The sequence below is a fragment of the Neopsephotus bourkii genome, unplaced genomic scaffold (assembly GCF_033783945.1).
Source record: "Neopsephotus bourkii isolate Nb327-2 ecotype Australia unplaced genomic scaffold, CSIRO-AGI_Nbou_v1 NB_360, whole genome shotgun sequence".
Taxonomy (NCBI): Eukaryota; Metazoa; Chordata; class Aves; order Psittaciformes; family Psittacidae; genus Neopsephotus; species Neopsephotus bourkii.
In genome coordinates, this window is record NW_026900866.1 from 1,758,405 (window position 1) to 1,774,986 (window position 16,582).

General features: G+C 39.2%; 1 protein-coding gene across 21 annotated transcripts in view; it reads right to left on the bottom strand.

The window, feature by feature from the left end:
- Positions 1-16,582, bottom strand: part of ESRRG (estrogen related receptor gamma) — a 405,523-nt gene that overhangs the window by 217,608 nt on the left and 171,333 nt on the right. For 8 of the 21 annotated variants that reach the window (XM_061348551.1, XM_061348573.1, XM_061348564.1 and 5 more), the window contains one exon: positions 15,189-15,247. The exons of 11 other annotated variants lie outside the window; for them this stretch is intronic. In XM_061348551.1, coding sequence (XP_061204535.1) covers positions 15,189-15,247 — 59 coding nt within the window. Of the gene's footprint in view, positions 1-15,093; positions 15,248-16,582 lie in introns of all 21 variants that reach the window. 2 more of the 21 variants (XM_061348559.1, XM_061348558.1) reach the window with 1 other exon arrangement.

The window sequence follows — 16,582 nt, forward strand, 5'->3', positions numbered from 1 at the left end:
TGATTACTTGCACTAGCTCCAACTCATAGGGAAAATGAAGACAGACACATTGAAATGAGAATGAAGCATGACAGCAACTCTTACATAAATGCAGTCCAGGCATCAATTATATCTGCTACAGCATGGGCCCAGTTATTAGTCATGCTGTATAATAGGTAAGGAGATCTGATCCTGATGTATAAGTGAGTCTTTTCTCGAGTACTTGAGATTCACCAAACTACTTTTTAGAATTTTCCAATGTCATCTAGCTCTTACCTACAGCAAAAAGCTTACTAGTTATTTCCCTGGTTACTTTAGTCTCTGAGACCTTACCAACTTAACTAACTTAACTACTAACTTAACTACTTTACTAAAGTGAGACCTCTACATCTGTACAACATCCTCCAGTTGTGACAGTCCTCTGGGACAAGCTTAGGTCTTCTGTTCTATAGATACTACAGAAATGAGGAAAAGTTTTAGTATTCAACTGTTCAGTCTATCACAGGTAAAGAAGTCCTTGCTGATCCCCAGCAAACAGAATGTGTGACTAGATATCCCACTGGATGAAGAAAACATGCAGCTCTTCATGATTAGTGCTGTTGTGTAGCTGTCTTTGCATTCTGGGAGGGAGGAGGGTTCAGCTTTAGGCACCCAAGTTTGAAAAGTTTGTCTGAGAATCCATGCTTACATTAGAAATCTCCTTCCTGGTGAGACACATGCCTCCATCTCAGGATAAAACACAGATTAAGATGTATTTATTAAAAATCTGGAATTGAGGGCAGATTTGAACAGTGGCAACCAGATGTTATGGAATTCACGCAATGTCTTTCTGGGATAATAGTACATGGACCCCACATCTGCAGGAAGCAGAGAGGACGATACCATCCTGCTTTTTGTCACCAGCAGTAATACATTTGAGGAAACAAAGGACCTCTAAAAAAGATACGTAAATGATGCAGTACATGGATTATTTTTAATGTCTTAACAAGGATTAAGCCACATCCATTAATGTATTTTGAAGAGGTAATGAAAAATAACATATCTGTTGAAAACATAGTGCATGTATCTTTAATATCACCTCTGCTTCAGGAGGACTGAATCTGGGTAGGAACTGTGGCTAACAGTACCTGATAATGCTCCTGCAGTAAGAGGTGAGCATTAGCTGTCATTACTTCATGTTCTTAGTGTTATTTGGCATCACAGGCTGACCCAACGTGATGTAACAGGATGTGGCATGCCAGAATGCATCACAACGTGTTTGGAATCATAAAAGCAAACAAACCCTCAACAACTCAGCTTCCATGCAGCCCCTGGTATGGAGCTCAGCATTCCTGATTAGACACTCTTAGCTCTATTACCAATGTGTTATACCTCCTGTTAAGTTGTTCAATGCGTATTTTCTCTCATCTGTTTTCTAAACCATCCAAAGCAGTTCAATGAATCTTCATTTAAAAACAAAAGTGCAGAATGCTGCTTAAAGCTTTGACTGACAGGTCTTTTCTTTCCCTCTGTGTGTTTCTACCTGGTATCACCCAAATCTAGCACTGCCAAGAGAAGACCAAGGCAATTAGGACATACACACTGCTATTTTAGGAAATACCTTAAAAACCAGTTATTTGGACTTTAAACAAGCCTGAAACATTAGAGCAAAAGCAAGTACAAAAGCAGAAGCTACGGCACCATACACTCGTCTAACAAGGTATTGAGCACCAAAGCTCAGGGGACTCTTGGTACTCTTGCTGTGAAGATTAGACAAGAGCACTCACGCAGGACACAGCAGGAAGATGAAGGGACATGAAGTGAGCAATCCCAGCAGACAGCCTGTTGAAATGTCAGTCAGGCACTCTGCCTCCACCACCTTTCACAGAGCTAAACATCTCTTTATGTCAGAACAAATTGGGCAATTCTCAAATCTTTTTTTCCTCTCCCCTGACTTCAAAGCGATGACGAGTGCTGGGAAGGAGAGTGGGAGAAAGCGCGCAGACAGTTCAGTTCACATGAAAGCACCCTGACACGCAACAAGAGTGAATACTGATATTGGCAGCTCTTACGATCTTATCAGAGAGGCAGGAGCAGCTGCAAGCCGGCATTCTACAGACCTTCCCCCTTTCGAATTACATTGGGTGGCTGTTCCTTTCCCAAACATCCCCCAATGTCCTTTGAAAAGAAACTCCTGGGCTTGATCAAAGGCCACAAAAGCACATTTCTTCTTTATAAGTGTATTTACTTTTGTCATCTTCTTGTTTCTACTCCTACCGTCCTTCTTTAGGCCATTAAGGAGGTCTAATTTTAACTGACGTCTAGCACAGTGCTCAAACGGAGACCAGTAAGTGACCGCAATCTTATTTTAAGTGATTTGGTCTCACTTGCAAAATTCTGTACAGGGTGTTTGGTTAAGGGTTTTTTTGACCACAAAAACATACACAGAAGTTATTTTTTGCAGCATAACATCAATAAAGGAACCTTCCCACTGACTCCTGTGCATGTTAGAGAGTTCTTAGGATGACTGCATTGAGGTACAGGAATTACTTGGATTGATTTTTGTTTGATTCAACACATGAAACATTGCCTTAAAAATGATCAATTTTCATTTGTTAATTAAAAAAAAATTTAAAAAATCAAGGAAAACAGAAAACTTGTCACAGTCAAGATGAAGAACTCCATGAAATCACTGCATCTGCCTTCAAGAAAAGGAGCATTAAGCTGCTAGTCCACCTTTTGGTTCTTCTAAAATGAACATCTATTTAAAAAAACCCAAACCAACACCTCACACATTCCCCAAAAACCATTAAAAAATAAGTCTGTGGTTTAAAAAAATACATAAAAATGAATATTTGATAAGAAAATATAATTAATTGGTCACCATCATGCCTGGCCATCTGCTCACTGGATCACAGGTTTATTGCAAGCATGATTATTTGTACAGAATGATCAATTTCTAAGACTCTATTCTGGATAATATTTTCTGAAATGGCCTAAAAGTTAAACATTGATTGAGTTATACTATTAAACGATTTATAATTAATGATCAGATGCATTACATTAGAATTTCAGGTTTCTATTTTGGGCAGTCAGGTAGGTAAATGTGTGTGTGTGTATGGCACAAACATTACCAGATCATTTACTGCCCATTACCCCCAAGAAATGAAGCCCATACTAGAATAAACCATGCAGCATTTCTGGCATTCATTAAAGGAATAAAGCTTTATAAGAAAGAAGAAATACTCTGATTTTTACAGGTGTTTAATAAAGATAAGCTGAAAAAGGGGTTCCTATTTTAAGCTCAGTGATAGCTAAAAATGCATTCAAATATGTTCAAAAGCAATCTGAAGTCTCTCCTAAAAATGGGTGTTTAAAAGTATTCAAGAAAACAGTAAAAATGCAAATACCATTTGTCACGTTATTATAGGATATGGGACAAAAATACTCATGAATTCAAAGAAACCTGCTGAGGCAAAAGGCATTTGATTTAAATATGACATTATTTGGGAGTCATTAAAACAGGAATAATGTTTATAGGTTTCATTGTAAAGGTTACTATGAGAAAACAGCTAAAGTTTTGCCCATAGTAGAATGAGTGGTGCATGGGGCTGTGAGTGGTTGTAGCTGTGCAATGGGAAATAAAGACTTAAAGTAACTGATATTTCTGTACTGTAGAAATGCTGCAATAAAAAAAAAAGGAGGAAATATCAGTATTTTCGAGAATTTCAGTCCAATATTCTGACGTACTTCAGATCCATTACAATGAGACCAATTAAAAAATAAAGGTGCCAATAGTCACTGCTGGTTGGCCACTCAGAAATATGTTAAACCCCAAGAAAGAATCATAGAATCAGAATGGTTTGTGTTGGAAAGGGCCTTAAGGTCATTCAGTTCCAACCCCCTGCCATGGGCAGGGATGCCTCACAGTAGACCATGTCAGAAGAAAGCATACAGTGCCCTGTGACTGCTACAAAAGCATACAACTGCTCTCATTCTTCCATGCAAACAGCTTTACTGTTTTTTTTCTAATATGGAAATATAAACCCACTGTCCTGGGTTTAGCAGTGGCAGTCATTTTTCTCTTTCTTGGTAGCTGGTGCAGGGCTGTGTTTTGACTTTCAGCTGGGAACAGAGCTGAAAAACAATGATGTTTTGGTTTGGCCAAGGACTTCGTGGGCCTCATGCTCTGCCAGGGAGGAGGGGAAGCCGGGAGGAAGCAGAGACAGGACACCTGACCCAAACTGACCAAAAAGGTATTCCATACCACAGCACGTCAGCCCAGGAGGTAATGGGGGTTAGCTGGAAGGGCTAGAGGGGACTGCAGGGTTGGAGGAGGTATCGGTCGGTGCTTGGTCAGGCTGGGGGGCAAGTTATTGGTCGCCTGGTGATGAGGTGTTGTATTCTCTTCCCTTGTTATTTCCTGTATCATTACTATTATTGGTGGTAGCAGCAGTGATTTGTGTTATACCTTAGTTACTAAACTGTTCTTATCTCAACCCATGGGAGTTGCATTCTTTTTGATTCTCTTCTCTGTCCCTCCGAGAATAGGGGAGGGCAAGAAGGGGGGGGGGGGGGAGTGAGTGGACAAGCTGTCTGGCATTGGTTAAACCACGACACCCACCCAATGGGATCATTAGGTTACAGAGAAGAAGGCTAATATGCTAGTTTTAAGAGCCTAACTCACAAGTAAAAGCATCTAATCTTGCTGAAGAGAGATTATGTAGCAATAGGCATGAAGAACCTTCTGCAACTCGAGTTAAAAAGCTTTTGTTTACACAGACTTTCTTAACTCTGCCTAAACTCACTTCTACAAACATAATGAAATCATACTGAAAGACCCCAAAAACCCTGGAGTTGCTATTCCAAACCTGCAGTCAACCAGAAGACATTAATTGCTGGTTATTTGTACATGGATATAAAAATGTAGATGCATGCAGAGGCCTTGATTGCTCAGACGTTTAGTCAGTGGCTTGACTATTACGAGTAGTTTTTGGAGCAGCAATCAAATTAAGAGTCCCATTAAACACTTGGGGAGGACCCAGCCATACACTCACCAGCTGAGCACAGCTCCCACCTAGAATGAATTCAGAGCTCAGCATTACTACTATTCAAGAACTATGTTTCTACTAACTATCTTTTGTTTCTTCAGTTTGGTGGTAGTTCAGTCCATATCATTGTATCTTCCCACTTCTCAGACAAAATGCATGGCCTTTCCGGAAGCTGTTCTGAATAGAAGCCAGAATAACACCATCAGGCTTGTGATGAAGACCTCCTCAACTGGCCCAACCTGCGCTGCACCACATTGATGTTCCATTTCCCAAAATCTTCATGCGGCCTCCACCAATTTGCACCTGTGTTTCCCTTGAGCTCGAAACTGATTTATGATCTCTCTGAACGCTCACAAGGTCCATCACTTACCATTATGCCTGCATCACACACTATTCCATGTCATGGGCTAAATTCTTCACCATGGGAGGCTCAGGCATGGGCTTAACTTTAAGCACCAGAGGTCTTACAAGACATCTCTGCTACTGCTCACATGCTATACTTAAGCATACACTTATTCACTCTGTCATACAATAGCCAGTACATAACAGAGCTTCTTGGAGCTATTAAAAGTGGACACAAAATAGCTACAAGCAGAGTTTGGCTTATTGTCTCCATAGATTTGTGCTAATACACCAGTGTCTCAAGACATCCCTTCATTTTCATAACAAGGAGGAGATTTAATTTCTGCGGATTTGTATGAAAAGCAATTTGGAAACTCTGCAACAATGAGATCACTTCCCATAAATGCCAAATTGGTAAAAACATCATAGGAGGCAAACACAGCACATTCACAATATCATTTTTTTCTATCTTAAGTACCAGCATTAGTCAAAGACATTATACTGCTAAGTATTCAAATAATTCATTCAAGGATCGAAAGCATAATATTTTTTGTTAAATTATGCTCTCTTTTTTTCCAAATCCCTCTTTTCCACTCAAACTGAGGGAATAAAGGCACCTGAAAACACATCTGCATGTGAGGTTTTTATTTTCAGTTTTCGGGGTTTGTCCTGCTCACGTTGGGGCACGTGCCCTTGCCTTCTTGCTGAGTATCAAAATGCAAAAATAATTGCAATAATAATTGTAAATCCCTGCTTTGGATCATAAAAAACTATCCTCAGGTATCATAATCTCATTCCTACCTCCCATTGCTAGCAGGAAGAAGGAGGTTGGCAAGGGAAAACGTTGCTTACACTTAACTTACTGGCACCACTATAATACAGTATCTCCAGTTAAAAAGAAATTATAATAACTAAAAGTGACTGTTTAAAATGATAGCAAAGATCAAAAATTCTCACTATGGTAGGTTGGGATAGCTGGGGGAAAAAGGAGAAAGCTCAGCTTTAAGCACACCTTATTAATTGATGAACATCAGGACTTTTAACACTCTCTGTAAATGAAGACTTGATAACAGTTATTGATCTCAGTTTTCCTGGAAGAGACTCCCTGGGCTCAGCAGTGAGCAGTTTTGCTTCTCTCAGTTCATAAATATAAGAATAAAGCTATTGCTCAAATGCCACCCTAATTGCCAAAAATGAAATAAAAGTAACATTTCAATGCAGTGTGGAAGCAATGCACGTGTATTTCCAAAGGGCTTTTTTCAGTAGATAGCCCAAGGTTAACATAAACTCAAATTTCCTTATGGGAAATACAGAATTGCCACAGCTGACCCCTGCCATCATTTGAAAAAATTTTCTTAGTGAATGTCTACTGAAAGCACAGAAGTATACAAGATGCTGTTCTTATTTATTGCTCTTCCTTGTGTTACCTTGTGTAACTTGAATAGCTCTAATGAATTTAGCCTAACAACATACAAGCATCCCTACTGCCCAGGCAAGAAGCTGAGGCTGGGAGTGGGAAGTGCTGGGTTGTTGCATCTCCAACACAACTGTGTCAAAGAGCTATTGTCTCTCTTGCCTCATTCTTTTGTCATTCAAAACTTTCCCCCATTTTCCTTCATTCTAACTTTTTCCTCCCTAAAAGTCTGCTACTGGCTGGTCAAAACACAAGCTGACTTTGAAAACTTTCTGTGATGCTGCCAAAAAGCACCTACATCACTGATAATTCATGGTTTAAACAGAGAAAAATGAATCCCGCCCCTTTCTCTTTCTATCTCCCCTTCCCCAAAACCAATCTGTACATCTCCTCACCCCCAGCTCAGATTAAACCCAGATATCAAAGAAGAGACCAGGAAAGAGGTGCATGTCCCTTGCAATGCAGATTTAAGAAGCTATACAAGTGGATGAACTGTTGAACTCAGTCCTTTATCTTAAAAATACATTTCATTGGGATCGTTAATGCATGATATAAGTACCCGAAAGATGTAACAGAATTCTGAAAAATGAATTAAGGACATATTGCAATCACCAGCAAAATAATAAAAGTAGAGAGATTAAGAGGCAAGCATATCTTTTTGAATTGTAAAATAGGTTTATAGGTCTTCTAATAACAACTTTTACTCAAACCTTACATAAATAGGCTTATATGATACAAATATTACGGGGGCTATGTGGAAACTACAAGGTCCCTAATCATGTTTAGGGATTACTTGACAGAACAGAAACATTTCATTCCTATTGGAGCTAGGGATTACAGGAGAGAAACATCTAATATTCCATTTTTTAATTTCATGCATTTTTTATTTACCTTTAATGATGCTGTATATATTCATCATCCTGAAATATTAAAACAGTATGAAAAAAGTAATAAATTGGTGGAAAATTTAGGGAATGGGAATGCAACAGCACGCAAATCATACACTATCAAGTGCTTGATACACATTTAAAATTACCGTCTAGTACAGCAAAGCCAAATTCCTGGCAGATTTCTGAAGCGCAAAGTCACAATAAGAAGATCAGCAGAACAGACTGAAATAATAGAATATTCATCCCCCTAATCCATATGCAATTCTTTAGGGCTTTTTTTTTTTTTTTTAACAATGCATATGAGGTCTGACTGTATCCAGGATTTAAATAAGTTGTCTCTTTCTCCCACACACTCTGTATTTTGGTTAAGAAAAAAAAGCATATACAGTTATCATTTCTGCTCTACTGCACCCACATTGACAAGGTTAGCACATCTCCTCACACCTCAGATGAAACAATAGCATTTTAAACAACAAAAGTGTTTAAAGAAAGAAATTTATTCATACCATTAAAACCTCCTGCAACAGCTTTGTTGGAAGGGGGGGTCCAGTTTGCCTGGGAAAGGAATATTTTTTACTTCTTTATTTTTTTGGTTTTTTTTTTAGCTCTTTCCTATCTCATTCTAAATAATCGTTGGTTAATTCACAGCAATTTCACATTTAGTTAGCAGCAATAACATTCTGAAACCAGTATTAAATCTTTGAGATGGTGCCTTTCTTTCTAGACAGATGAAATTTTATATCTAGTATTGTATAAAGGGACAGAAACCTAGAGACAAATGAATCATCACTCAAAAGACAGATACTGATGATAATAATGATACATGTAGAAAATGTGCGTCAGAATGGGGGATGGTGAGGTGTAGTATGAAGCTTCCATTGCCATGCATGAGATTTCTGAATTACTTTCAAGTAGTGCAAAGCAGCAGCTGAGTTATAGATGTTTCTCTAACAGGAGTATGAAGAAATTCACATCCTATCATATAGACATACAAAGCCTGATCTTGAGATCAGGCAGGTTTAACATGGGTTTAACTCTCTGATTAGGCCGCACAGTATCAACACCTCAGAGAGATGATCATATAAAATGATGGTACCCAGTATAAGACATTTGCAACAGTAATATATATGTGGACTTCCTAAATAAAGGTGCCTATATGTGATAATCATGCTAGCCACATACTGAAAGCAGCTTTCACAACCATCACAACAGTTCTCGTCACAACTCTGGCAGTGAGGTGAAGGAGCACTAGAACAGGTGATGGTACATGGAAAGCCATCTGGTAAGTGAGAAAGAGCAGCCACATCCTGTTGAAACCTGAATACCCAAATGTAGCTGCATGCTGTTCCTAGTAACATGCCTCATGAGAAGTGGCCTGAGGTGTAGATTGCTGCCAAGCATTTACCAGAACTCTGGGTTTCTACCTGGTGAGGGACATGCTGATCCAACCCCCTTCCAATCATGCTCATGCGCTCTTAGCCAAACAATATCAGTTGATATAGCTATTCAAAGTGCAAGGTTACTGTTCGGATACAGACTAAACAAGCAGCATAAAATATATTTAATGAAAGATTTCTTTCTGGTAAGAATCTGCTGTGATTTATGCAGCTGTGACGCCACTACCTGCCCATACTGTGACGTACATCTACTGACACAGAGTCCAAACTTACTGGTGCTTATTGGTTATTGAGCCAGCAATCTGAGCTTGCAGTCCAGAAAGCCAACTCTGTCCTGGGCTGCATCAAAAGGAGTGTGACCAGCAGGTCGAAGAGCTGAGTAGAGGAGGTGAATAGCCTGGCGAGACACCCCTGCAATCCTGCATCCAGCTCTGGGGCAATAACACAAGAGGGAAATGGACCTGTTGAAGCAAGTCCAGAGGAGGGACACAAAGATGCTAGAGCACCTTTCCTGGGAAGACAGGCTAAAAGAGTTTTGCTCGTTCAGCCTGAAGAAGAGAAGGATCCGGGAAGACCTTACAGCTGCTTCCAGTGTCTAAAGGATGTCTACAATAACTCTAGAGAGGGACTTTCACAAAGGCTTGTAGGGATAGGACCAAGGGAATGGCTAAACTGAAAGAGAGGAGATTTAGATTTGATATTAGGCAGAAGTTCTTCCCTGTGAGGGTGGTGAGGTGCTGGCACAGGGTGCCCAGAGAAGCTGTGGCTGCCCCATCCCTGGCAGTGTTCAAGGCCAGGTTGGATGGGGCTTGGAGCAACCTGCTCTAGTGTGAAGTGTCCCTGCCCCTGGCAGGGGCTTGGAACTGAATGAGCTTTAAGGTCCCTTCCAACCCAAACCATTCTATGGTTCTGTGACTCTATATATTCAGAATACAAAGTTTAATCCTACTCATTAAAACATGACAAACTTATAATTAATTGAGAATGGAGTCCATAATGAGAACATTCTTCAATGTAATGATGTTAGTACTATCAGCCTGTAATATAGGAATACGTTATAGAAAGTGAAGTATAATACGGAAAATTACAAGCCAGTTAAAAAAAAACAACAAACCTAGTCTGGACATTCTTCCTTGAGTCCAATCTTAAAAACACAAATTTTAAATCCTCAAAAGTTACATTTTCCCAGTCATCAAATGAGATAACACATTATGTTGTTTTCCTGTGATGAAGAATAATTCAAGGTCTTACATTGCCTGATTAATCTCACAACTAATATTTAGAAAAGGTTTCTCTTTCAGCTAATCAAACTTGACAAAAGCAATCTTCAAACTATGCCACATTCACTCATTTGTAACATCTCTCAAACTTGTGTTTCATTAAATGCAGTTTAAATTAGCAACAGCTCTAAATTCACCTCCATATGACACCCTCTAAATCCCACAGACAGTACATGAGGTAGGTAAGAAGAAAACACATGCAAAATTATTAGGACAAACCTTTTAAAATGAAGGATGCCAATTTAGTTTTAAGATAGCACCTAGCTATATTCCTATTGCTCACATTACACTGCATTTGGGGGGAAGTAGTTGCTGATGGTATTCAGTTTATTTTCTCTTCTGGAGCTAACTGCCTTGACATCACTGGCTAAAGTATGGCCAGTGATTCCTCCATATAGCGCCTACTTCTTTTTGCATTTGAAAGAGGATAACGTTCAATATACAATTTTATGAAATACTTAGACTTTCATATCAGCACAGTATTGTTGGGTTAAAGGATGTTACTCCAGAGAAGTAATGTTGTAATGCTGTTACCATGAGGACAACTGGTAGGGAAGCACTACAACACTGACTGGTAGGGAACACTTTGGGGAAGCATATAAATACCATCCTGAGCTACACCTTCACTACCAGTAAGTATTGGTAGCTTCCTTTCATTCTGTGAGTGGTTATATGTGCATGAGGATTTTCCTATGATCTGAAAGCATGTTTAAATTTGGTTTCCTGACTGAGCACCAGAATAGATTCCTGAGTTAGCACAGCTGAGCAGGAAGAAGAAAAATATAGGAAAGATGCAAGTATTAATTCTCTACTGCAAATATTCCAAAGGGAAATCAGGCCTCCAGCTTCTTCTTCTTCTCAAGTCACACTGATGTTCTGGATAAATAAGTTTGAACTACTGGCTCCCCTTCATTTCCCCTTAGTTGTGTGTGACAGAGAAATCATATTTCAACATAGGCAATGTCTTATGATCAAATGATATAACAATACAATCCTCCATTAACAATGAATGACATGTATTAGAAGTTGCTTGTGCAAATCTTTTTCAGACCCAAGGAAGGATAACCAAATATTGGGTAACACACTCTGACTGGGAGACTATCAATGAGTTTCTCTATTTGTTTATATAAACGGGCCAATGCTTTTTAAAGCACTTCAGAGCACTTAACTAAAGCAACCACTTGAACTTTAAATATCTAGCAAGAGAAGCTATTGACAAGTATGACTTTACTGAGTAAATCCTAGTATCTTTGAGACCTTTCATTCATACAGTCTCTTCCTGAAGAGAAGCACCAGACTCCCATCTCAGCTTCAGCAACACTGCAAAATAGAGAGCAAGAGGAGTGAGCAATTGCCTAGGCCTTCCCTCTTTTTTCTGTTGAAGCAAACTGCTTTATTTCTTTTCGCTATATCCTGGGCCCACAGTAATCTTTAGAAAACAGTTTATGATTTTGAAATCTTACCCTCTATTATTTGGCTGTTAAAGTAGGATTTTTCCATCTTATGAACCTCCTCTCTAACTCCTTGCTATGCATGGGCAGCTAAGCCTTGATTTGGGAATGCACTGCCTTATTAATTCACAGCAGGCGAATAACGCCATGGGAGCTCGCTATGCTCAGGAAAAGGGTGCCTTTGGTAAGTAGTCTCATAACTGCGCTAGTGTCATGTGCATCTTTTGGGTCTTCAAATTTAGAACACACTCCCTAGCTACAGTATTATATACAATTACACAGGTCATTTCCTGACCTAGATATGTGTGATCTGATTCACATATACCTTTCTGCTGATAAATCAGCATCCAAGTTAATATTATTCTGTAGCTTTTGACATATTTCTTTTGAAACTGATGTATGCCAGTCCAGCTCAAGTATTAAGCCGGCCCTGAGAACCAAGAAGGTGGTCCTTAAAACAAGCAGCAGATACATTTCATTCCCTAAAATCCTGCAGCGCATTTTGGTTTTTATATCTTTCTGAATGTGTTTTGCATGAAGTCTATGTAACGTGTCAGAGGAAAAGTGCTAATATAAACATTTACTTTAACCTGGTCATTAACACCTGAGAGAAATGAAACAAAAATACATCTAGGATATATGCATTAGCCACATTGGGAGTTCATTTCCTTAGTTTTATGGGACACGTCACATGTTCTGAAAGGTTGGGCTGTTTGGGATCTGTACTCAGTCTGATAATGAACATTCTTGAAACCCTATTTTATTAGGAGCAAAACAATAGACACAGTTGAGAATATGAACTACTTGATGCTAAAACCTCAGTCAATGTACAGTTACTAAAAGAAATAGCTTTGAAAATTCTTCAAAATATCCTCTAAGTTATAACTGTGTTTTAATGTATAAAATGGCTGAGTAATTTAAATGTTTGGAAAAGAAAACAGTCTTTCCCAGAGTTTATGAAGTGGTAAATCTATTCCTTAGAATGATTAACTGTGAATTCTAATTTCAAACATGAGTGTCTACTGGCATATGCTCTCCAAAGCTGACAGTAAGATCATACAGTTTTATAAGATTAATATTCCAGAGCCCAATTCCGATATTAAATCCTCATTCCCCACTTCCCCCTTTAGTAAACGCCTTGGTTTCCACAAAAGTAATGTTACTTCCTACCCTTAAATAAAATGTGGAGTTGGAATCTAGCTCTGCTCATGATGAATTTTGGTCTACTGAATGATTTGTATTTACAAGATGGATATCATGACATTCCCATTCTAAACTGAAAAGTAAAAGAAAACCCAAACCCAGGAAAATAAAAACATTCAAGGATAATACAATACTCATCCACTTAAAAAAATTCAGTGCCAAATGCAAATTAGAAAGACAGATGAAGTACAGCCAGGACAGAATAAAACATGCTTTTGGGTAAGAATGCCCCAAATAACACCCATTTTAGAACAGTCATAAAACAAGACTATGACCAAAAGAAATTCAGTTTTGAGCACACTGCAGATAAGTAACAAGATCTAATTATGTAGAAAGCCCCTCAAGATTCCATGGCTTTGGTAGAAATGGATTAAAGGATGAAATGAAAGAACAGAAGAAAAATTTAGACAAGATGATCTCAGTGAGAGAGACAAAAGCACTGAAAAGAAACAGATTTAGGGAAAGTGCTGGTCTACTCTATTTAACAATAGAGTCATCAACAGGGTATCTGTATGCATTAACACCTAATTTGAGCATCCTGAATTCTGATCCCAAGTTCCAAGTATGGCAACTACATATTTAAAAAAAAATATTTAAATTGTGCATTACAAGAAATAGATTCGCATGAGAAAGGTGCAGAATAAGATTCCCATTTCATTTACAAATATTAAGATCATGAAATTAAGCATCAAAGTCCTAACTCACAGGCTAACACTTCTTTCCCGCTGGCAAAAGCATCACTGCCCCGGAACACAGGAAATAGCACATACAGTGGCCACAGGAAAAAAGCAGTTTGAGTGGACCCATCAAAAACTGCACAAGGGTTTAAGAGGTAAGCATGAGAACCTGTAATTCTGCTTGGTATTCAAAAACAAACATGGAGAAACATCCAATGGGAAACACTATCAACAATGAAAAGCCTGACTACTTATGTCTCTGAGCACTGACAACACAGGCCAGGGAAAATAACTGAAACCGGTCAGAAACTTGGGACTGTTCAGCAGAAATGGAAGAATCCGCTCATGTGGAGCAACTTCCAAAACAGTGGTCATGCTCAGCAACTTTCCCATTTCTCGTTACATTTCCCCCCTTAAGCAAAACTTGCTGGTATGCATGGTCAGCTACTTTGTTTATTCTGAAGTGGGCAAATGTAAAATGACCAAAGCAACATGAGTTTACCATGGTAAAGAAGCTACTTGACAGAGTAATCTGACATGGCATATGCTGGGCACAAGAGATGATTGCTAATACCCTGCAGTCAGCACATTTTTAACTGCTTGCTGGTTTTAGGTGTTAATACTGAATACTAGGTTAGACATGTTTTGGTTTGGTTTTGTTTGCTTGGTTTTCATGTTTTGATTTGGTTTTATTTGCTTGGTTTAAAGTGTTTTGATTTAGTTTTGTTTGCTTGATTTTAAGTATTTTGTTTTGGGGAAAAGAAGGGTGCAAGTGGATGGTGTTAAATTTCATATAAGCAAATCACTAAAGTATTACAAAAACAGCAGCTAATTTACCTGCTGCTTTAGAGAACAGCTCAGGGACTAAAATGACTGTTTTCCCATCCTTCCATCTCTGTGTTAAACATCAGGTTGTCAGAATTCTCCTCATCCCCCAAATGCTACACGTGAAAACTCTAATGTTTGCTTTCTAAAACTTTAAGCACAGTGGCTCACATAGCTAAGAGCCACATTAGTGTTCTTCAAAACCATATTGGACTAAGATCACCCTTTGTCTTAAAGGTTAGAACTGCTTTTCCCCGAGACAGCAGCTTGCCACCTTCTAGGACCTTAAGCCACGCTAATGTCTCTCTCATCTATAAACACGTTTCTCTGTTTTAAGTTACTGAGTATCTACAGCACCCTGAAGAATTTATTTAACACAGCTAAAACACTGTCTCTGATCACCCCGGACTCTCGGAAGGTTCAAGCGCAGGACCACAATGGAAAAGCCAGGCTTAAAGATCAAGTGCTATCACTGTGCCTGGAGCGATGCAAACATCCCCTCCCGTTGCTGGCTGCGGTCTCCCACCACCCCCAGCAGATCCTGTGTGCTCGTTCCACCGGACAAACTGCAGAGGAGAGGAAGCAAACCCCCTTCGTAGACTCACCATCCTTTTCTAGCCACATTCACTACGCATTGCATTAGAAAATCGTAACGGTGTTAAAATATTTTGGCAGGATTTGTTATGGCCAGATCACTCACTTCCTTTCGGACACACAAAGCCTCCTCTGGCAATGAAACAGCCCAAATGTCAGCAAATCCTATAGAACAGAAAACGGTCTTGTCAATGTAAAGCCTAAATGAATCTCCAATTAAAACAAAACTGCATAACATAAAAATACATGCACAGAGAAAAGAAACAGCCCGGGAATGTTCACTTTTCATTAATTTCTCTTTTTCCCCACCCTCTAGAAACTTTTTAACAGCATTACAATGCATTCATCACAAGGTGCTCGCTCTAAGTGTTACCAATTCACGGACGGATTAGAGGGCACATTAATAACATAGTTAATATGAAGTGTTTAGAGCCTTTATGTCGGTGACAAATACGACTCAGCCAAATTTCCTGACCATTGAGGCCACGGAGGAACAATTTGGTAGATTTCATCAACAGTTCTAATTATGTTCCTGTCAAGTTGAGAACAAAGTAATCCATAACTAGGGGGCTGCTCGGAGACAGTGCCACACGAGAGTAATTTATGCCCAGGGCCCTCGCTGTAGTTAGTGTGCACAATGCTTGACTAACAAGTGGGTTCGAAAAAGGGAATTTATTAGGGAAAACGCCGCCCTCCAGCTCTGAGCTCATCAGGTACAGGCTTAGAAGGAGCTATGAGGCAAAATCTTCTTGTTCATACAAGCAGATGAAGTTTACACTGACCTCAGCAGGTTTTAAAACATGGGATTTCAGCCCAAAGCATGGCATAAGCTTCTGCCAGAGCTGGGTGCGGCCATTGCTGAGGCCAGGGTATGATCCGGTGCTTTTAAAATACATTTTAGTCTTTGGGACACTGGCAATGGCAGAGGCTGAGTGGTACTGATGCCCTTTTGCAATCCTATTAATAGCAAGCTAATGAAAGATGCAAATGGATTATTAGTAAACTGTCACAATACATGATGCATTTCTTACCACTGAAAAAGGGAAGGATGAGGGGGAGGGTAAAAGGGTGAGAAGCTGCCATGTAATTTGAGTCATTTCCCACCATGATCTATGTTGGGATGCAGCTTCTATCCTTTCAGCCATGATCATTTTATATATGACACTGTCATTGCGTTTCACGTAAGGGTAGGAATGTTTCCCCAGCGCTAGGTGAAGTGCAAAGCCTGGCAGTTGGTCGTTCAGGACCAGATACTTGCATTAAGTGGTAAGATGTAAAGAGAAAGTAAAACAAAGTATTACAAATGGAATTAAGAACAGTACCTGTAAACACAGGCAAAACCAGTATTAGCAAAAATTAGATTTGTGTGGTAACTACAAAACACTTAATGGGTTTTAAAGCATAGATATCTGAAGGTAGCTGTGGGTATACGCTGCTGTCAGCAGTTTTAGACTTTTACTTAACAAGACAAAAATCACAGAACTTACAAAAAAAGTCATT